At 36.7% G+C, this 22,705-nt stretch overlaps 3 protein-coding genes and 1 long non-coding RNA gene across 4 annotated transcripts in view; 3 read left to right on the top strand and 1 right to left on the bottom strand.

Annotated features, from left to right (window-relative positions):
- The first annotated feature begins 39 nt into the window (after window positions 1-39).
- LOC139975965 (uncharacterized) lies at window positions 40-3,087 on the top strand. Its single transcript, XR_011795966.1, has 2 exons — window positions 40-1,445; window positions 1,492-3,087. It is a non-coding gene; the product is annotated as an uncharacterized lncRNA (long non-coding RNA).
- Window positions 3,088-6,056: 2,969 nt separating this feature from the next.
- On the bottom strand, window positions 6,057-11,356 carry LOC139975997 (uncharacterized). The gene is made up of 3 exons (XM_071984335.1): window positions 10,261-11,356; window positions 9,218-9,774; window positions 6,057-8,460 (listed from the first exon to the last, which is right to left on the bottom strand). Exons 1-3 carry the CDS (start codon window positions 10,751-10,753, stop codon window positions 8,233-8,235), a joined length of 1,278 nt encoding a protein of 425 aa, XP_071840436.1. The 5' UTR covers window positions 10,754-11,356; the 3' UTR covers window positions 6,057-8,232.
- A 120-nt stretch (window positions 11,357-11,476) lies between these two features.
- LOC139975998 (60S ribosome subunit biogenesis protein NIP7 homolog) lies at window positions 11,477-19,818 on the top strand. The gene is made up of 5 exons (XM_071984336.1): window positions 11,477-11,629; window positions 13,218-13,304; window positions 15,551-15,689; window positions 16,645-16,785; window positions 17,430-19,818. Exons 1-5 carry the CDS (start codon window positions 11,574-11,576, stop codon window positions 17,544-17,546), a joined length of 540 nt encoding a protein of 179 aa, XP_071840437.1. The 5' UTR covers window positions 11,477-11,573; the 3' UTR covers window positions 17,547-19,818.
- A 1,508-nt stretch (window positions 19,819-21,326) lies between these two features.
- The window catches only part of LOC139976025 (polyamine-transporting ATPase 13A3-like), a 50,952-nt gene continuing 49,573 nt past the window's right edge, over window positions 21,327-22,705 (top strand). The window contains exon 1 of the mRNA XM_071984412.1: window positions 21,327-22,044. The gene's annotated coding sequence lies outside the window, so the exon portion shown is untranslated. The remainder of the gene's footprint in view (window positions 22,045-22,705) is intronic.

Here is a 22,705-nt window from a genome sequence, read left to right as displayed (position 1 = left end):
GATTTTTTTCTTGGGGGGGTGGTGAGGGGTGATATTTTTGTGCATGAAAGAGTGTTCTTGGAGTCAAGGTTGGGGGAAGTAGGAAGAAGGAAGGGGGGTAGAGTGTGGGTTTCCTGGGTGGGGGGATCTATCTATTTCTTGTGGTTAAAGTGATTAACCTAGAAATCTTGATATTAAGTAAACCTATAAGTGTACAAAATCTCACTAGACTTAATAAAGATGTACAAAAGCACAAGTTTTGAAAACTAAAAATACCAAAAATTCACTTAAACATCTCTTTTTCGTCTAAATGCAATCTCTTTTTAACAACATTTAATGTGGACATCAACTCATTTTCAGAAGTGCTGATTACCCTAAGAGGGTGATCACATAAACTACAAACGTGTGTACGGAGTTATGTAAAGTCACACACACACAAACAGATGTATATATATGTATGTATGTATGCAGCAAACATTTTCAGCTCTAAGGAGCAAAAATATAGCATTTTGAAAGCAAGACTAAGCATGGATACAGTGGTCAATGGTGAGACTAACGTGGCATCATAGATGTCATAAAAAGTTTGTTTGTTGTCTCATTTATATACGTAAAATGACCAAAGGAAATAATAATTTATATATATGTGGAATTTATAAAGAAATTTTGAAAAGAGCAAAATACGATATTTGGCTTCGATTGGAACAGGCACACTGGTGATTATACGTAAAGAAAGAACTCACGTTGCTTGGCTCGAATTTGTCAGGATTTAGACAAATACCAGCTTTCAATGTGTAGAGCTTGTCTGGTTTATACTATGTAAGATAATACTTGTGAAATATGTATCATATGAAATAAACATGATGTTTTCTCCGTAATCAGACTGGTATTGATAAACACGGTAATCACAAATGTGCATTATATGAAACCTCTGTCTGCTGTCTGGACAACATAATCAGGCTGGTATTGATAAACACGGTATTGATAAACACAGTAAACACGGTAATTACAAATGTGCATCATATAAAACCTCTGTCTGCTGTCTGGACAACATAATCAGGCTGGTATCGATAAACACTGTAATCACAAATGTGCATTATACAACACCTCTGTCTGCTGTCTGGACAACATAATCAGGCTGGTATCGATAAACACTGTAATCACAAATGTGCATTATACAACACCTCTGTCTGCTGTCTGGACAACATAATCAGGCTGGTATCGATAAACACGGTAATCACAAATGTGCATCATATAAAACCTCTGTCTGCTGTCTGTACAACATAATCAGGCTGGTATTGATAAACACGGTATTGATAAACACAGTAAACATGGTAATTACAAATGTGCATCATATAAAACCTCTGTCTGCTGTCTGGACAACATAATCAGGCTGGTATCGATAAACACTGTAATCACAAATGTGCATTATACAACACCTCTGTCTGTTGTCTGGACAACATAATCAGGCTGGTATCGATAAACACGGTAATCACAAATGTGCATCATAATCAGGCTGGTATCGATAAACACTGTAATCACAAATGTGCATTATACAACACCTCTGTCTGTTGTCTGGACAACATAATCAGGCTGGTATCTATAAACACTGTAATCACAAATGTGCATTATACAACACCTCTGTCTGTTGTCTGGACAACATAATCAGGCTGGTATCGATAAACACGGTAATCACAAATGTGCATCATAATCAGGCTGGTATCGATAAACACTGTAATCACAAATGTGCATTATACAACACCTCTGTCTGTTGTCTGGACAACATAATCAGGCTGGTATCGATAAACACGGTAATCACAAATGTGCATTATATGACACCTCTGTCTGCTATCGAATAACTCGCTTGGTTTAATTACAAGTTGTCGATGCAAAGTTATGCTTCTCTTTTCTATCTCTAAGTCTTATTTTTTCATGGAGTGGGGCTGGAACAGGGTGGTGGGGGAGGGCTATGGTATATGCATATTAATATGTAAAGTAGTGATGGTAACACAGCAAGAAGGAAACATTTCGTCATATTGATGTGAAGTTTTTTTTCTTCTGCTCAAAGGTGAAGTCTCTGATCTCTGTGATGTTGAGTTAGATCTGCTTTTCTTGTAAAAAGATGAAGAGAAAGTCTTGTAAAAACAATCAGTTTCGTAAGTAAAAGTGTAAAATAGTACATACATGTATATAGCTATTTATACGTATATCTATACAAGAAATAAAGTATATTTTGAGTTGCCAAAACAAAAAGTGAAAATAGTTGAGACGAGCGGTTTTGATTGCATGTTAATGTATCTCTGTAATTGTCATGTTTAGTATAGACAAGCTAACAAAGGTGTCACAAAATAAAAGTAATTATGAAAATAATCAAGAATTGTCAAATTAAGGAAAGGTTTTGAAATAAAAATAAATAAATAAATAAATTCACCAGGATGTTGACAGTGAAGTCGACTTGTTATACTTTACACATTTATCAAAATTTAGGAAAATTATGTGATAAGGAGAAAATTATGAATATACCAACTTTGAATTGACTCATATGTTGCCAATTTAAGAGGCATAGCATTAGGTGGTTCATAGAACCAGGGCCTAGGCCCCCTAATGTCTGTTGGCCCCACTAGGGTTTGTACTTAAGTTTGGTGCAAACGGATCACAACTGCCAGTCATTCGTTTGCACGAATAAAGGAATGAGTAACAACATACCTATGCCTTAGTCTGTTTTATTTCATAAACTAGTGGTGTTTCTTGTTGGCAGTTCAATGTCATATATAGCATTATGCAGTGTCTGTAATGTTACATTTATGCCTTTCATCCAGTGCAGATTAGATGCAGGTAAGGGGTGAGGTGACCATATTTTGAATCTGGCACAAAATGTTGAAGGTGGAATGTTTGGCCTGGGGATGGAGTCTAAGGGGTGGGGCTGTCCCCCTCCCCTTTGAGAAAAAAAGTGCTAGTCTGGTAGAGTACCTGGATAGGCCTACCCTACATTATAGTAGTTCTTGCTTCGATTATCTGTGCGAGGCATTTGTGTACATCTATTTTGTTTTCTAATATACGTGTAATTAAAAGTATAACAGGCAGGAAGGTTGATCATGCAACGTTTCTAAATTTGTTGTGAATAAACTTGTATTTTTGCAAATTTCTGTGATTGGGACATTTTTGGGGCTACTTGTTAATCGGGGACTAAACATTGGAATCGGGGACTGTCCCGAAAGTTGGGGACTGTCCCCAGAAATCGGGGATGTCTGGTCACCTTAGGAAATGGGAAAGGGCCACAATGCTCAATCTTGAACCACCACACCGAAAATATAAGGCACACCTCTGGTAGCATGCATTTGAAATTATTAATAGAACCCCACTGATTTAATTAGAAATGGGAATGAAAAGATGGTATATAGTGCGATTTGTTTAATATCATTGCGTGTATGGGACACCATTTTGTTTTGTCAAGATCTAGCCACATTGTCATAGTTGGTCCAAGTTTGCTCATTTTGTATCAGTAAAGCGAGAAGCAAAAAACAGCACTATGCAGAGGGGAATATCTTGGTTTAATATCAATAATCTTTGTTTGGATCGAGTTTCATTAGAATGATGATGGTTGTACTCTGCACAGAACTGCTATACATATTTGCAGTCGTGAGTGGGGTAATTTGCAAATACTTTGTGTAATATTTTGATAAGCGATAGGCATGCTGTTCTCTGAGCTGTTATGAATAAAATATTTCAAGTGTTCTATAAGAAAAGCGTAGTAATAAGTTTTCAGTGCCTTTTCAATAATGCAATTTTAAGATGCTTTATGTTGCCTAACAGCCAATAGTAGTACAGACTATTAAGCCTAACCAGTTGGTTGAGCATATTTTATATTCCTTAAGCTTGTCAATGGTCACATTAAGCAGCATTTGTGGATAGAATCTAGAGCTTTTTCAAAGCCTTCATCATCACATTACAGTGAAGTTTCGTAGCTTCAAGCAGGTGTCAGGTTTGATTTTGGCTTCTAGAATCATGCCAAAGAGAGAAGTATATCAGTATGTTGCCTAACAGTCAATAGTAATTTGGACTATTGAGCCTAACCAGTTGGCTTAGCATATTTTATATACAGCTTGGTACTGTACTAGGTTTACCCGCATTAGGCCAGACAGTCCGGCAATTTAGAGCACAGCTGTCTTCCATCCAGCATGACCACTCACCGGACACATGTATGTCCAGCATTTCTAATGGCCCTGGGTCAATTAGGGGGTTCAACAGGGGTTCCCATTGACAACTGTATCAGAAGGTGGGTTTTTTCTGAATTTTTTTCCGCACAATAAAACAGCTGAAGTGAAATGATATACACCATAATTGTTTGTTACAATGAGATCTTTTCCAATCATGCAGAAGAATTAGCCAGGTGATTGGACATTGTTGTAACCCGATCCCAGAATCTTGCTACGAGGCAGCAGTTTGCATTTAACATGAAAATCCTTGTCCTTGTACTATAGCAATGCAGCATATGTAAAACTTTAAGAATTTTTGTTGTTAGTAATTGCTTAGACTTGTATGACATTTATATGCTATGGAAATAGAAAAGTTGTCTGAGAGACAAAGTTTGTCAGAAATTGTTTGAACTTGTTTACAGTTAGCTTCATCAATATGATAATTATATGTTAAACAAAATTCTGTAAACACGATTTCGTTAAAAAGTGTATGAAACCAGGCAATCAAATGCAATATATTGCTTTAAGAAAATGAAATACATTTTGATGGTTTGAAAGAGACCAATGTTATTCATTTTTCTGTATGCTGGACTCTGCGATTCCATGATAATAGGACTTGGCGTACAATCGGTACTGCCTTTCTCTTGTAATGACATTTTGAAGGGTCATTTTCCTATATCTGTGGTCATAGAAACTGGTAATTTATGTGTCAACTGTTATTTCTTCGATGCTGACTCAAGTGCAAAAGGCCGGGTGAAAAGGAATATTTTTTCCAAAAAGGAATGAGGAAGGGCCATTTTTTCTTTTTTAGAGTATCAATTTGTATACATGGAATGCAGGTGACAGTCCAAATATTATTGTATTTTTTTCTGTCTTTGGAACTTTTTCTTTGTTGAGTAATTTGAGTACAATCCACACACTCACATAGGGGTAGTTCTAAGGTGATTCCTTCATATGATGTTAAAATCATGCATTTTTCGACCGTTTGCAAAACCAAAAGTAAGTGCATGAGGCCAAACAAGGATGCGGTCGGGGATGAGAAACATGTTATACTTTTTTCTTTTCTTTTTGGCCTTATCACTCCATGTCCAATATTAATAATTTTCTTTATGTTAATAATACTGAAAGGAAAAAAAGAACCTAACAATTGGAAGTATTAGTTTGTTAATGTGTCACATCAATACTACAATTCTTCTGTCCAGTGGTGTACCAAGAATGGTTGGCACCAGAGGCAGCTCCTTCCTTTGTCACCACAGGCATGGGATGTCATCCTTGGCAAATAGTCTTGTTCATATATTGTTAGTGCCCAAGTGACACCTTCATTGTACTAAATTCATGGGCAGAGGAGCTGCTTGAGAGAGAGGCCACGTACAAGGGGGAATAACTATATATATATATCTATATATATATATATATATTATATAGATATATATATAGATATATATAGCTATATATAGTTATATATATAAAGTTATATATATATCTATATAATATATATATATATATATAAATATATATATATATATATATGTATATATATATATATATGTGTGTGTGTGTGTGTTTATGTATATATGTTTGTACAGAAAGGTATATATAGGACTACACATACACACATGAGGTGTACATTGGGATATAAGTGATGCTTTCAACTGGCGAATAAGTTACATCCTAATCTGCTAACAGCAGTTTACAGTGAAGTCAAATAAAGTCGGAGTTAAATCATTAACGTGCGCAGGAGGGTTGCCTGATATGGGAGGAGGGGGGGATGGAAGATGGTAAGAAGAGATGAGAAATACATCTGGGATTTAACATATCAACTTAGAGGGGATTTGTTTCAGGGGGTGTGATGAACGAAACTCAAAATAATACAGAAGAGAAAAATTCTTTTAATATTTTCTTTTATTTTCGTTTATCTTGAAGACAACAGCACCAAAACTCTTAAAGGTTTGACCTCTAATTAATGGACTAACCTTTGTACACACTGCTGTCCGAAAACAAAATAATCTTAAGATGTGTCTTATAGTTTCAAATCTCTTAGCATCGTAAAGTGAATTATGAATCTAAAAGTCAAGAGCGAGCAAAATTTATATTCACATAAACTCATTGAAAATGTAGAAATCATGTTAGGTAAGGTTTTGATTTTTACATAAAATGACTAAATTATGAAATTCTGTAATATTCATAACTCATGATAAAATGTTTGAATTTCATGATTGCATAATTTGAATAATACTTTTGGATATGTGGAAAGACTTTACAGTGGAATGTTATGTCAATATATAGTAACAACTAATCTATTTGAAAAGGCAAGGTTCAGTCCTGATGCCAAACCAAAAGTATAATCACTTGGTCTTCTCCATGTTCTCATCACACTTATGTCAAGTTCGAAAAGAATTGCGGATCGTAATTTATGGATAAATGAGACTCGCATCACTGAGTCAAGACAAATTACCTGTGATATCATTTAATCGTAAGACTATGATCGAAGAAAACAAAAGGATTGGTGAATTGATGGAAATCTTGATAATGGAGAATTTTTTCAGCGGATTTACTTCATAATTTATGCATATATGTTCTACAACTGCAAGGTTTGGAATGCTTGATGACGTGTTAAAAGATCAAGTAGCTTGACACCCCTCCACCTCAACACCCTTTTCCATTTCTTAAAGCAACAGTCAGTGGGCCATTTCATGAGTGCAACTGGATATGTGCAAAGCAAAATCATTGGCGAGATGAACAAGAAATCTGCCGACACATTTTGGTTAACTAGTTCTCACATAGTTCATCAAATATATGTGTTCACATCTCACAACAGTATATTAAACAAGTAATAATCGTACAGTATTGTAACAAGTCATTGTCGTACAGTATTTAAATGAGTTATTGTCGTACAGTATTGTAATGAGTCATTATAGTACAGTATTGTAACAAGTCATCTTCGTACAGTGTTGTTACGAGTCATCTACGTACAGTATTGTAACGAGTCATCTTCGTACAGTATTGTAACGAGTCATCTTCGTACAGTATTGTAACGAGTCATCTTTGTACAGTATTGTAACGAGTCACTATCGTACAGTATTGTAACGAGTCATCTTCGTACAGTATTGTAACGAGTCATCTTCGTACAGTATTGTGACGAGTCATTATTGTACAGTATTGTAACGAGTCACTATCGTACAGTATTGTAACGAGTCATCTTCGTACAGTATTGTGACGAGTCATTATTGTACAGTATTGTAACGAGTCATAATCATACACTAAATAACGAGTCATTATCATAGTTTTTAACGAGTCATCAAACAGTTTTTAACGAGTCATTGTATTGTAACAAGTCATCATATAATATTGTAACAAGTCATGATGCAAGTTACTTAATTTCAAAAGTGAAGTTACTCAGATAATAAGTCTGTCAAGTTTTCCGCCATAGAGATCTACACCACAGCAACACAAGTACTTGTTATGAACATTAGGTTCAGACCTTGACATAAACTTGTAAAAAAAATTAGTAAATGACTTGATATTGTAGTTGCATAATATATCCTAGACACTACCAATTCAGATCTGAAGTCAAGCAGATATTAACTCATTGAATGGAGATGATTAATATAAGCGCAAATCGTCTCAATGCCTTATGGGACTGCACCAAGATATGAGCTAACGGGACACTAGCTTGACTGTCACATGACCCGACCCCAAGCTATCACATGCAGGTGCTCAAGGGAAAATGATGAAAGAGTTTATTATGTATAATGAATAAATCATAATAATGTTGGTCAATGTAAACAACTCTTGCAGAAAAATTATTTATGAGAGGATAAGGCAAACATTTTGTCACGCCTTTGGGAAGGACCAAAATAAATATGAATGACCCATGATAAAAATAATAATTATAATAGTCATAACTTGACATAATCTTACTTCTTTTTTATAAAAATTATATTTACAAAAAAACATGATCAAGGACTGAAAGAACTTTTTTGGTAACCATAGAAACGATTCCTCTATTGCACATTAGCTGCTACAGTAGTTTTGTCTTCATAATCAATTCCTGGACATTTTATCTATTCTTCATTTTCTCATGGAATCTCTTAAAATGTTCCTTTTCAAGCTTAGTCATAATTTTATTGAGAGCGTAGATTTCCTGGCGCGTGCGAGCCCTCTGAATCTCAAATTGGGTCTGAATGACGTTCTTTTCTTTTTGTTTCTTCTCCTGGTCCTGAACTTGTCTTTTCTTCTTGTTCTCCTTCTCCAAAGCGGCGAGACGTTGTTTAATCGACTGCTGGCTCTGCAGTAGAAAAGAAATGAGGTTAAAAATGACATAATTAGGGCAATTCTCATAATAAGGTTTCAAAATGGTGAATATAACTTTAATGTCATTAATATAATTGTCTTTGTAGGTATTGTGTATCTAGACAAGTTGTACAGTATTTGCAGAAACTTCTAGAGTAATAATAGCTACTGCACGCTGTGTTTAATGACAAAAAGACTCTTCTAAAATGTCATAGAATAGGAATGTAAATGTAGCATCTTGCGATAAAGTAACAGTTGGGAATAAAGTTGTAAACGTTAAACTTCAGGTAATTAGACAGAATCTTTAACATTTATTAGCAGTTTAATTTTAATTCCTTTAAAAGTCATGACAAATTGGGTTTCATTAGTTGTTTTGCCATCCAGAATGAACTAGTACATGCTCTGATCTGAAAAGACCAAATCATGGTCAAGAAAGTTTTCTGATTGTATTTTTGTTACAACTTTGTCAAAACAATCTAATAACACTGACACTTTGGAAATTTGTTTTTAATCTATCAAGATATAAAGGGGGGCCGCATACAGAGCGGGAGGCCCGAGTTCGAATCCCGGTGGAGGCTGGAAGTTTTTCACTGTTCTTGATTTTCCAACTCATTACGATTTTCAATTATATATATATATTATATGTCATAAGGTTTGGTTAACCTACACAGACCAAACTCTGATGCTGGTATATTTACATAACCGGTGCATTACTAGTGACTACAATTTCTGAAAGGTTAAAGTAAACATACCGTGAGATCTGCAAGACTTGGAACTATTTCATATCTGTCCAAGACCAACGGAGTAGGGGACGTCGGTGGCGCACACGGTAACATGCGTCCACACTGAGTGATGTAACCAGATTGTTTCTCAGATTGGAAGATTTTCCGTAATTTTATCTTGATGGCACCATCGGTAGTGGAAGAATTAGAATCCTTTGACGATTCATAGATGGCACGTAGTTTGGCTTCTTGCATAACGTTACCATTGACCCTGTCGTCACTCCCCTTGGAAGTTGAATTAATATTTAAGTTTGGTTTATTGAAATATTCGGAATGACCGGCGAGGCTGAACTGTAGATGCCCTGTCTCGTTCGATGATTCGGGAACGCGTGTGTTCTGCTGCCGTCTCCTCTGTTTGGTAAATCGATGGCTAAATGTAGGAATAACTTTACTGGTAGCTGGTTGGAGATGATCGGATGCTGTTTCATCGTTGCTTGATATTGACTGTTTTGTAGATGGTCTAGCTTTGAATTTCGAACGACGTTTCCGTGATCTTGACCTCTTGGCTTTGTAAGTTCTGTTTGTGTCTGTTAAAGAGACAAAATGAAAATACACCATCTTTTTATTTTACTGATACTAATAAATTTAATCATAAAACACTCATTTTCAAGTTTTTCCAAGTATTTTGAATCAAGAAACAGGTTAACAGGAAATCTAAAAATAAACAAAAAATGTGAAATGAACAATTGTCAAACCTGTAACAGTGATGAAAATCAAAAGTCATTATTTTCAGGCCTATGGTTGATCTGAAGAGCAGGAGACACAAAAACACTGCTTTAAATTGTAATCTAATTAAACTAAATGGAGACGTAAATGAAAAATTAATCAAGGCGCACTTCCTCCTTTGCAGAAATTACTCAAATAAATTTGGAGATCTTTTCTCTCCTAGAACGTGACTAGGTCACTAGGTCTGAAGCCTAGATGGTTACAATTAACCAAAAATTGAGTCGATCTTCAACTGAACTGACTCTTTGAAAACCCTGCATGCAGAATGGTACAGGAAGTATACTGACCTTTGACCCCTTTAGCTGGTGGCAACCGCTGAAGCTCAGTTAGGGGTGGTACTGTTGCATAGGCAGCATCGGTGGCAATGTCTCCTTGTGAAATATGCAGATGAGGATTCGTCCACTTAGATTTCTTGGCTTCCGGACTGGCAAGATTTGTTTGACTATTGATGGAGTTGTTTGATATTCTCGCTTTCGCACTAGCCGCAAGTCGCTGGAGCAACCTGAAGTTTGTGAAATTGCTCTCCTTCATCGTAGACTCTGTAACTCCATTAGAGAAGCTAGAACTGCCCGTTGCCTGTGAAATATTTAACCTCTGAATATCTGGGAACGGCTCGTTTGTAAGGCATCCTCTATTTGTGGAATAGTCATTCTTTTGAGAAATAAGCAATCTTGCACTTTGAACCCTGCTACTGTAAGGTCGAGGAGCAAACACAATGGGTCGACTGATGGAAACAGCGGACATTGTCGTTTCCCTGTGTATTACTGATGCACCTGCCATTGTTGAGGTGAAAATACCTCAGACCTGCTTGATGATCAAACTCTACATATTGAATGCTGGCCTGACCCTTTGGGTATTATAACATCCAGAAATTATTCAAGCCGAGATTTTTCATCAGTCGTACAATCTTCCCAAAATCAGCCTGAAGTTCAATAATAACCCAATCTGCTATTTGACTTAAGTTTTCTTGCAAAGACTTGGTAACCTGCAGGGCTATTGTACTATGTAATCTAAATAGTTTGTCAAATCAGTTAGGCTGCTGTTTTGCAGACGCCTGAGTTAGGCCTACAGTAGGGTTGCTCGCCAAATTTCCTCACGATCTCAATTTCGATATAGCAGTAAGTAGGCTAGTAGTATAGTAGTACTACTGTACTGGCCTAGGCCTAGAGCCACATTCTGATGAGTATTGGCGTTTCAGCTATAAATGTCTGAATAAGATGCCCGAAAAAATGGTACCGTCTTTTAGCTCAGCAACCATTGTTCATTAGAGTGCCGCTTTCCACATTCAACCAAATAAAATCTCTAATCAAGTTCTGAGTACAAAATGATTACATGATTGGGCAGCGAGAAGATTCACATCGCATATCGTCAACACACTTCCGTATAGCAGCTAACATATAAACAAAGCGTCTAGATACCATGGTACCCGGTCAAGGTTCAATGTCATTGTAAGCAGCTAGAGTTCAACAACCAGTCGTTTTAGAGAACAAAACGCATCCACTCGTGTGCGATTACGCAATTGTGTCATGATACCGTGAGACACACGTGAAAATACTCAACACGAATTAAGTACAACGAAAGATTACATCGTTCCTTCAAGATGAGGCCTTTGACAGAAGAAGAAACCACAATTCTGTTTGAGAAGCTATCAAAGTAGTACGTGAACAGTACATTTCAAATGTTCAAATCCTTAAACCACTTCAGACAAGGAAATTAACATAAGTCTAACCCGTTGACGTTGCAGACTATGCTGGTTAGGCTTATGCTATCCTGGTACAGGTTTAGGCTATCCTACCGATATTAACTTTTAGCGCAGCTACGTTCAGCATTGATTAGTGCTTCTTCTGCATGCATGGGTATAACGATAAGACTTGATTTATTTTCACACCAAAAGACAAGAAAAGACACATGGTGTAGGGATACCACAGAAAAGGTCTGTCGATCAGACTTAGGCCTAGGCTAAGTAAGTGTAACTCAGTCATGGGTTCGGCAAAGATAGAGATTATTAGGTAGCCTTTCTCATTAGCTTTTAACAAAGAACCCAACTGAAGCTAGAACTGTTTTAGAAGTTCATTAATTTATGTATCCAATTGTCCATCTGTCACTATCTGGGAAGGCAAGGTGAGAAATCTCTGTGTCAAGGCATCCTATTAGTGACCCAAATTTTGCCAATGTGAAAGTCTCGGTCACACTAATTAGCGTCAACAGGCCGATTTCACGACAACTCACGACAACTCAAGACAACTCAAGACAACAAGTTTAAAATACCATCAAATACAATTGATGTTATCAGAGTATATCTGGAAACACGTTTAAAATTGACTGGAACCAGCGTGCATACATATTTTTCACGGGAAAAAATGTTTTTTTCTTAAAAATCGCCAACTTTTTCCTAACGTGATGCTATTGCGCTTGCGCAATGCCATCGGACTGAACCATTATAATATGGGTTGGTTTGTGCTAGGTTTGGGAACTGCCTTGTGTACAGTGTCGGTAAGGTGGGTTGCTGTAGTAATAAAGCACCAAAGTATGGTGAATGAACTCCAAATCAAATTATTTAATGTTTTAAAAATAATGAATATTTCTTATTGTTTTTCCATTGTAATTTACATATGTGATTATCAACTTTACAGAGTCTTGCTTACCATCATTTTGCCTGGTTTTATTTTGTGGGCACCATTCTCGATTGAAAAATTGCACTTACCTGTAGTGTAATGGTTCGGTCCAATGTCATTGCGCAAGCGCAATAGCATCACGTCGTCCAATTCAACGTTAGGAAAAAGTTGGCGATTTTTACGAAAAAAACATTTTTTCCCGTGAAAAATATGTATGCACGCTGGTTCCAGTCAGTTTTAAACGTGTTTCCAGATATACTCTGATAACATCAATTGTATTTGATGGTATTTTAAACTTGTTGTCTTGAGTTGTCTTGAGTTGTCGTGAGTTGTCGTGAAATCGGCCTGTTGACGCTAATTAGTGTGACCCGAAAGTCTTTTAGATTTCAAGTTTTCTTCTGATAATATGGCTATAGAGAATCCAAGTTATTGGTAACCTGTCTGTACACACACAAAAACTGTAAATTCGTCATTGTTTAAGAGTACTGTCAAATGATTATTCATCATATCAAGAAGCCATAAATCTCTCAACATTGCACTCAATGCAATTTGTTGTATTAGTATTAAGATCAGGCCTTCATATAAAGTCATTGCAACAGATTTAACAAGTTCCTCATCTTCTCCTGCAGTATTGGTGAAAATATTCAACTATTGATTGACCGACCAGATGGGAAATACTGCTTTAGGCTACATCAAGACAGAATATACTATGCAAGGTAAGCCCAAGCTTTTTATTTATAATTATTATGATTGTAATTATTATTATTGTTTCCTTGCTGAAAGCAAAGGTGCTGTACCTTTGTAGTCAGGTCGGTGTGTGTGTATGTGTGTGACACTTTCGTTTGTATGCACGATAACTCGACAAGGGAATGATTGATCAATGCCATACTTGGTGGGTGCGTGGTCCATAACAAGTTGATAGACCCTATTGATTTTGGTGCTCATATCATGAATATTAATGAGTTCATATGGTCAAACATCAAAATCTTCAAATTTGCAAAGTTTAATTTGAACAAGTTGGAGATTCTTCAACTTGGTATGGTGATATTGGTAGACAACTAGATACATACTGATGTGCCTTGCAATTGATAACATCTGTACTTATGGGGAGGTGTGGCTTTGCATTATTAAGGTTACAAGTTTGTATGGTTAGTAACTTCAAAAGGAAATTATTGATCTTGCTTGATCATTACGTACTTGGAGTGTTCCCTATTAATCATGTCAATGAGCAGCAGCAAGGAACCATGAAATGTTTTCATTCTGGGTTTTGTTAGTAGTTATCAACTACAGCAGTCAAACTCCAAAGTGTATAGTTTATGGACTTTGAGAAATTCTGTGATGATATTACTAGCAATACTGATGTAAAGATACATTTGAAGAATTTCTAGATAACTTGTTTAGTTGGATCTCAGTGTTTTTTCCAACTGAAATAACTTTGCACATGCTAGGGATGCACCGGAAATCCGGTCCGGCCAGACTATCCGGCCGGATAGTGAGCAATTATCCGGTTCCGGCCAGATATTTTTCAAAATCCGGCCGGATCTTTTTCAAAATCTGGCCTGAATTATTCCTTAAAAAAGTGTTGGTATTAACTTAAATCAATGTAAACTATTTCCAAAAATTGATAAAAACATTCAAAGTAAGGAAAAATTAGGTTTAACATGTTTAACTTAATTTTCTCAATGGTCTGACCCACTGTTTCTAAAGATCAACCAAAGTAATACAACTACTGTAATAATATGGAGCTATATACAACAAATACAGTTTGCAGTGAAATCCATTCTTGCAGCCTTCATCAGTTTAATATTGTGCAGTTAAAATAGACCATTCATATACTTATCAGTCAAAATACTGTTCCATTGAATCTTTACTTTCCCATTATTGTTGGCATTCATGTTTTCTCTGAATTTTTATGTGTGAAACCATCTCTTATATGGTTAAATACGTCTGAACTTCATAGTTAGTATGCAGTATTTTTCCAACAAACAAATTTACATACTGTATCAAGCTTGTCAACAATTATATTGTAGTTATTTTATTAAAAAATGTAGATTACACCACTTCAAGTCATATTTAATCTCATAAATGGGGTCTTAATTTCACCTTCTTTATAATATGCGTATACCTCACCTAAGATTTGCTCCTTGTTTCATTCTTCTACTTCTTATTAATGATTTTCTTTTGTGTAATGAAAAAATCCGGTTCCGGCCGGATTTTATCCGGCCGGATTTCATGTACTATCCGGCAAAATCCGGTTCCGGCCGGATCCAAAAATTTGGATCCGGTGCATCCCTAGCACATGCCACCATTCTTGAGTAGGAAACACATTGAATTTGTCTTTTCCAATCAGCTAAAATAAGTCTTTTTCTTTTCATTTGGAAGATATCATGGATTTAATGTTGCTTCACACAGAAGGCTGGAGACTTGATCAAGTCTAAATATGACATCATCGATCCTCATGTGTTTCAAGTTTTTCCGTTTTCTCCCTCATTTCTGACAATGTTTATTTTCTGCAATGGACATGGGTTGTGCAAATATTGTATATATCTAAATTATTGAAGCTCACTTCCTGACGTAATGTTCGCATTGGGTTTCATCGACAAAACTGTTAACATTCTACTTTGAAAGTATGGAAAAGGAAAACAACAAGAAACAAACTTTAAAAGCACAATATCTCCCAGATAGTGAAAGATTTGTCTTAGATGTGTGAGGGAGTTGTTTTACTCAAAGACCTCTATCATATAAACAACAGTTGATTGTCAGGTTTTACGTCTCGCCTATGAGGCATGCAGAAAGCCTTTTGCTAGTTGGAAAGGTGGGTGTGAAACGTTGGTGCAACTGTAGATAGATCTACGAAACAGGGAAACTTTAGCTCAAGTAGCAATCATCGATATGTCATCTTAACAATATAATATAAAGGAATATATGTAGTAACTTGAACTGTTGTGTTATTTATTTGCAGTGAGGAAATTATGAAACTGGCCGGAACTATGCCTCAGAAGGGTTTGGTGTCCTTTGGAACGTGTTTTGGCAAGATCACAAAGACCAAGAAGTTTAGACTTCACATAACATGCTTAGAATTTTTAGCTCCATATGCAAAGGTAGGTGTGACTTTTGCATAATATTTGCATAATATCTGTATAATATTTAATTATATTTTATGTCCGTAGTTGTACTTCTGTATTGCATCTGCAGTCAAATGAGGGTACAGAGAATTGGTATAAAATGACAGGTGTTGGTTACAGCTACTGCCAAGCCATCCCCCCTCCCCCCCCCCATTCCCCTCACCCAAAAAATTTAAACTGGTGACATAATTGTATACATAACCAGTGTAAAATATCATAACACCTTTCTGTCCATGTTAAGGTTGTATTTCATATTAAGTCCCCAAATGTAAGTTTATGAATAAGTCCCCAGAGGCCTATTCCCCATTGGAGGCTGACAAAGAATTAGAGTTGATTGCACAAGATGCCTAGGACTTTTTTTCTTTCCTTTTCTGTTTCATCTTCTTCTTAAGAAAGTATCATCTTCCTGATTTCCTTGCATTTATTGAATCAAATTTGTCTTTGAAAAATTCTCCTTGAATACCATAACTATGATAGGATTTAAGTGAAACACAAAACCATGTGAATTATTGAGCAATAAGATATGAGTAATTCTACTGAATACTGGAAGAAGCGCCAATGAACTGTTAATTGTTAATTTGTTATGATCATTGGCCTTGAATGAAACAACAGTTTCAGCTCATCCAATCAGACAGTAGCTCACGATTTGTTACTACTATTGCAGTATAAAGTCTTGAGTTCACTTGAATGTGTTTATATTGAAAGAACCATGCGTATGTCAACATTTGTGACTTTCAATCTCTCAAACTTTGCTCATTCTTTTCAAAAATGAGCAAAGAATTGATGAAAATTACCACTTGATAAGGATGTGATGTAGGCTAATTTCTGTTGGTGATATCATGCTGTAAGGAGGAGTAATCATGTATGAGTTTTTTATTTTGAATGCCATCATCAGACTTTACTGCTACAATTGATTTTCTTCCCTCTGCAGTTCAAAGTGTGGGTTAAGCCCGGCTCTGAGCAATCCTTCCTATATGGAAACCATGTCTTAAAGTCTGGACTAGCCAGGATCACAGAGAATACAGCAAAATATCAAGGAGTGGTCATTCATTCCATGAGTGATGTGCCTCTGGTAAGACATGGATAATTAACAATAAAAAACATATTAATTTGATAAATTGTTTAAGTGATGTTTGGGGGTAGGCAGTGTCACTGTCTGACGTCACTTTATTATGTGAGTGATGTGCCTCTGGTAAGACATGGCTAATTTAAAAAAAAACATTAATTTGATAAATTGATTAATTGATGTTGGGTGTACTGTAGGGGGTGCAACTGTCTGACGTCACTTCATTATGCGAGTTATTTATTAACTACATTTTGGTACCAAAAACAAGAATGTAGAGGGAGAGATCGGTTTGTTTATGTTTGGAATGGGATGCATGATGAGGCATTAAAGTAATGTGTTAAACAAACAAACAAGTAGGCCACCTGAAATGAGGAGATAATGTCATCATCAAGTGATTGCTGGAAAGTCAATTCCGAGAAAGGTGAATATCTCACATCTCAGACAGGAGAAAGTTAGACCAGCACTTCTCAAGTATTCTACCGTTTTTTGGGTGAGAATGGTACATCATCAGAAATAAAATTCTTAATAAAATAAAATTTCATCCTCTGAGAGAACTTTATCACTTAGAGAAGCAGACTTGTAGCATGATACGCTGCTCTTGAAATTCATTCTTAAATTAAAATCTTAAATCTTTTCTTTGACCTCCTCAGGGTTTTGGAGTTGCAGCTAAGACCACTCAGGAGTGCAGACACACAGATCCTTTACAGATAGTAGTCTTCCATCAGGCGGATATCGGCGAATACCTGAGACACGAAGACTCACTCTGATGAGGGAAGATTGATCGGCACGGAGAAACGACTCCAGTTGGCTAATCGGACGGCGCCCCGTCGGGTCTGAGCTGGCGAGCTTCGATTCCATGGATCCAGTTGTTAGTATGTCAGGTCAGAATGTTACTTGATCCGTTGAAGGACAACGGGATATATGTCAGGTTAGAATATAACTTGATTCGATGAAGGACAAAGGGAAATATGCTCTCAAGGATGACAGTATGCTTCTACCCGTCGCAACTGTTGCATTAAAAATTCAGCATCGGACATTGTGTTCCAACAACGTTATCGGATCACTACGCACTTGTACGATGTCGTCAGGTTGTAAAACTCAATGTGAGTCAGGGCTGTGGTCGTAAACATCGAGGAAATTACAAGAATTGTTTGTGTGGAGATGAACTGCCTTACGGATGTTAAAATTATGTAGGAGCAGGTTTATGGGAAACTGTGAAAATAAAACAAAATGTTCTTGACATATTTCGGTTAAATTTCCAGAAAATGCAGCAGCTAGGTCTACCAGTCATTACTTTATTTGTCATAGATGTTGGGGAAACCATCTTTGACATGACTTGTTTAGAGTGACATTATCAGTCAGGGAATGTGGAAAAGACACCCACTCTCTACACCCCCCCCCCTTAATACCCTTCACCAGTATTGTCTTACCCACCCCACCCCCTATTGATTGGAATGAGCATTGTAGGAAGATGACCATTAAATATAGAGGAGAGTAGACCTTACATACCAACCACCCTCCCCCCACCCACAGAAACATACAGCTCCCTTCCTGCATCAGAATCAGTGATGTATATTTCTTTATGTTTTATTAAGAATAGTTCACTATTATAATGAAGTCACAGGCTGAGCAAGGCCCTCACAGGATTTTGAAACTATTGTAACATCATTTCAAAGCTACCTTTTGTGTTGGGTCCTGGTTGTCAGATAATCCTCACACACTACTGGGTACATTGCACTCTGAAAAGTTTAATCCTGTTATTTTCCTTTTTTTTCTTATCTTTTTCTGCCTAATAATTTCTGGTGCGTTTTGGTGAACAGAAATTATAAAATTGCCTTTCCTCGACTGTACTTGCCCTTAAAAAAGCAGATTTAATCAGGCCTCGTCTTTGATGCGTGCAAGACTGCGAGTGTGTAATCACATGCCTTAAATGACTGTTAGAAGTTTAATTTATTGCATGCAGGTAAAACTTCATATATAAAAGAATTTAAAAAATTGTAAGCGTTTTTTTTTTCTTCCAGTCATCAACTCACCTTATGTTTGAATTGGTATTACAATGTGATTTAGATACTCTGGGAAGGGCCTTGTAACTAGATTCACAAGAAATTGGAACAGAAAAATCATGCACTTTATATGTAGGCTACACCTGGAGGGCAATTGACAACACATACCAAATGTAAACAGCACACCTAACAATCCTAAGGAATGCAATAATTTATTTTATCTAGTGCATCTACAGCATTCCTTAATATCATCAAGGAGTTCGATTTTTAGTACACTTGGACATTTTTAAAGGCAAAGCTTGCTTTAATTATTCAGGGAAGGGTCCAGTCAATATGAACTGAGAGACTTTGATTGCTTAGTTTACTGTGTCTTTTGGTGAGTATTAATAGTAAACAAATGGCAAGAATTATTGGACTTACTTTTTATTGGATGAAACTGCTTTAAAGATACTCAGGCATACAGCATCAGGCATAGAATTTTCAAAAAATTTAACCACCTGCTAAAAACTGCAATCATATAAAGAAATCTACTGGATGAAATCAAATTCTTGTTGGTGTTCTCCAAAGTAAAACACATGTCTGTGACTATACAGGTTACTGAGAGAAGCCAAATAGTATTGTCTGATATTAAGCAGTAAATAGAGGGCTTTATGTGAGGTTTGGAACTCATGCAAATTTTTTTGACTGAGGATTTTTACCAAACTTATCATGTTTTTACGTTCTTAATGACAACTGGCAGATTAATGCCAGTTTCTTTTTTCCTCTTCTGGCAATTTGAAAAAAGCATTTGCATTTAGCGAGTAAAATAGACAGAATTTGGAAGCCTCGAGCCTATCAGTATACTTAACAATGAACATCTTATATTTTGTTTTTCATACCACGGTTCTGGGTCTAAAGTACCTTCGTAAAAAGGTTATTCTTTAGAGTCGGTAATGATTTATTGAAATTGTTGTGGAAAACAAAAAGAAAAGATAATACATGAGAATATTGCTATGTAATATTGATTAAGGACTAAATACAGATACTGCAAATGTCATCAATTTAGATTCTCTTTCCTTTTTGTTGGCTTTTGTGTTCAAATTTAGGTAAAGACTTGGGTATGTCCACTGGCTGGAGGATCGGTAAGTAAAGAACAAACCCTTGGAACCATGGGATACCATCTTAAGTGATGGAATTTCTGCATTGTTTTGTTAAATACATAAGGCATATTTTATAGCATTTCTGTGAAAAGCATAAGGGGGATGACTGGTTCAGTTTGGGGGACTTTGAGGGGCAATTGTACATGTTGACCAGATTTGACTGGTAATACTGAGGTACCATACCTTACAATACTGAGGTACACATACCTCACAATACTGAGGTACTGTCTCACAGTACTAAAGTACCATACCTCACAATACTGAGGTTAACATACCTCTCAATACTGAGGTACCCATACCTCAAAATACTGAGGTACTGTACCTCACATAACTTAGTTACCATACCTCACAATACTGAGATACCAATACCTCACAATACTGAGGTACCCATAACTCACAGTACTGAGGTACCCATACCTCACAATACTAAGGTACCAAGCCTCACAATACTGAGGTATCCATACCTCACAATACTAAGGTACCCATACCTCAATATACCTAGGTACAGTACCTCACAATACTTAGGTATCATACCTCATAATACTGAGATACCCCTCCTTCACAGTACTGAGGTACCCATGCCTTAATACTGAGGTACACCCTAATTCACAATACTGAGGTATCCTACTTAAGGGTCTGCTTTAACATCAAATCGAAAAATAATACATTGCAAAAAGGCTAATGGCAGCTTACTAGAATTCAGACTACAACAAGCAAATTTAGCCATTACTATGAAAATGAGACGTCCAGAAGAGGGCGGCATTTGCGTTCATGAAGCACTTATATCGGTTAAGTTTACCTCTCCAACTTCCAGTAAACAGATCGATGATGCCTTTGTCATGAAAAGTTATTTTCTTAAGTTGTTATTCCTAAATATTTAAGAACAAGTGTGGCGGTTACAGACTACATGCGTAGCAACTTGCGGTTCAAGCAGTTCATTGAACCAGGGGCCCCAATGTCTAGGGGCCCCAAGGCCGGGTTGCTTCCGACATCAGTTTATTCAGTTCAGCCAAAAAGTCGCAACTGCCAGTAATTTATTTCAACATGTTGTGCTAACATTACTATGGGTCTGTCTTTATTTCGTTAACAACTCACAGGTCAATGTGGACCGTGGCATCGAGAGAAAGGAATGTTTTGTCAGCCGCCTTTATGTAGGCTATCATTCGGTTATCTTTAGCGTTATGGAAATTAATGCTTTGGTGAATTTGTGCAGTCTTTTATAGCGGCATTAACGAGGTGTCAACAAAAATGTGCTTCTTTACATTCTCTCTCAATATTTTTTTTTTTTTTTTTTTTAAATTATAGGTGAATATTGTAAAAACCTGTTCGGGTATTTTGGATATCCGCTCGGGAAAAGTCTTTTTGGGTTATTTCTGTAATTTTTGTGCTTTGTAATCACTTCAGGCATGCACATTCTGTGAACTATCGTGCATTGTGTCAACTGCAGTTTGGATGGGAGTAACCTACTTGGTGAAGAACCCTAGCTGTCACTCTTGGACCGGGCCCTGAAATTTCATTGAAAAGTGGTAACCTTCAAGATGTATCCGTATGACTCTGTCAAATCTCTTGCTTTCGACGTTTATTGATGCTTATTCCAATAGCGGGGCAGACATTGTCACAGTTATAATAAACAGCAATATATAGGGTTTAGATTCTAACCGAAGTGCATGACACACGCTGAAATTGAAGGTAACTGGAAAAGTACGCTCAAAGTCCTGTACAAACAATTATAGCGCATTATGTTACACGTTACTTATCGATCTCTATCCTTAGGCTTTCTGCGATTAAAGTTTAATATAATACTTGCGTCAGATCCATGATTGTTGCATGACTTACAAAAGTTTGTTTTAGGGGAATTTCCCTTTCACCTCACATGCGTAAGCGTACGCTTCGACCAATGTGCACCAATGATCCGCAGAACAAATGGTCTTGGTAGTGCTAGCACAAGGGTGAAGGTGTAAACACTTGAACGTGAAGAATAGTAAACAATCGCGTGTGCGGGAACCAGTTGTTTGGTATCTGTATCTCATTCACCTGGTTATAGCTTCACTCACACAGAACAACTTCAGATCCCTTTGTGCAGATGGAAGGAAATGGATGAGTGATTGGGCACCTTTCACATGGTAAATCAATTGAGTTAATGACTTAAATGCTGTTAAAGAGAGACATTGTAATGAAAGGAACATGTTCGTCTCGACATTCTGGCTTAGTCCTAACGTGAGGCCTATATTCTTTCTAGCCTAGTCAGTCCTGCAGCCGACATGCCTAGGCCCCTAGGGTGTCTCACGCAGACCTTAGTTGTGTATATCGGCATTCCTTAGTATAGGTCTTACTCTTAGTTTGGCTAGGGTTAACAGTTAGGGAGGCTGAGCTGAACCAGTTACGTCACGTGCGTAACAGCTGCATTCAGCAAAAGAAACTTTCGTCAGCTCAAACTCAAAGGCCTAACACCTGTACATTGACAGTTGTTTTACTTTAAGGAACAACATGACACAGGCCAAAGCTAGTATTAGTAAATAGTAACTTAGGTTAGGTTTGGCTGTCAGAAATACGGCTAGGGTCCAACAGTAACAAAAACAGGCCTGCACAACTAAGCGACAAAAACCTGTAGGCTGTCGATCTAGTCCAACTAGTCTAGTCTTCAAATTCATCTTCTTATAGTAACTACCAGGATTGCAAAGGCATATTGAACAATAAAAATTAATGATATTGATGGAAATTATAGCATAGTGGGATAAATTATGATGCACTGGAAGATTTTAAAGTGATAGCTTTACTCATTTT

Source organism: Apostichopus japonicus, chromosome 11 (genome assembly GCF_037975245.1).
Source record: "Apostichopus japonicus isolate 1M-3 chromosome 11, ASM3797524v1, whole genome shotgun sequence".
Lineage (NCBI taxonomy): Eukaryota > Metazoa > Echinodermata > Holothuroidea > Aspidochirotida > Stichopodidae > Apostichopus > Apostichopus japonicus.
The sequence above is the reverse complement of the archived record's forward strand: the minus strand, read 5'-3'. Positions and strand labels throughout refer to the sequence as shown.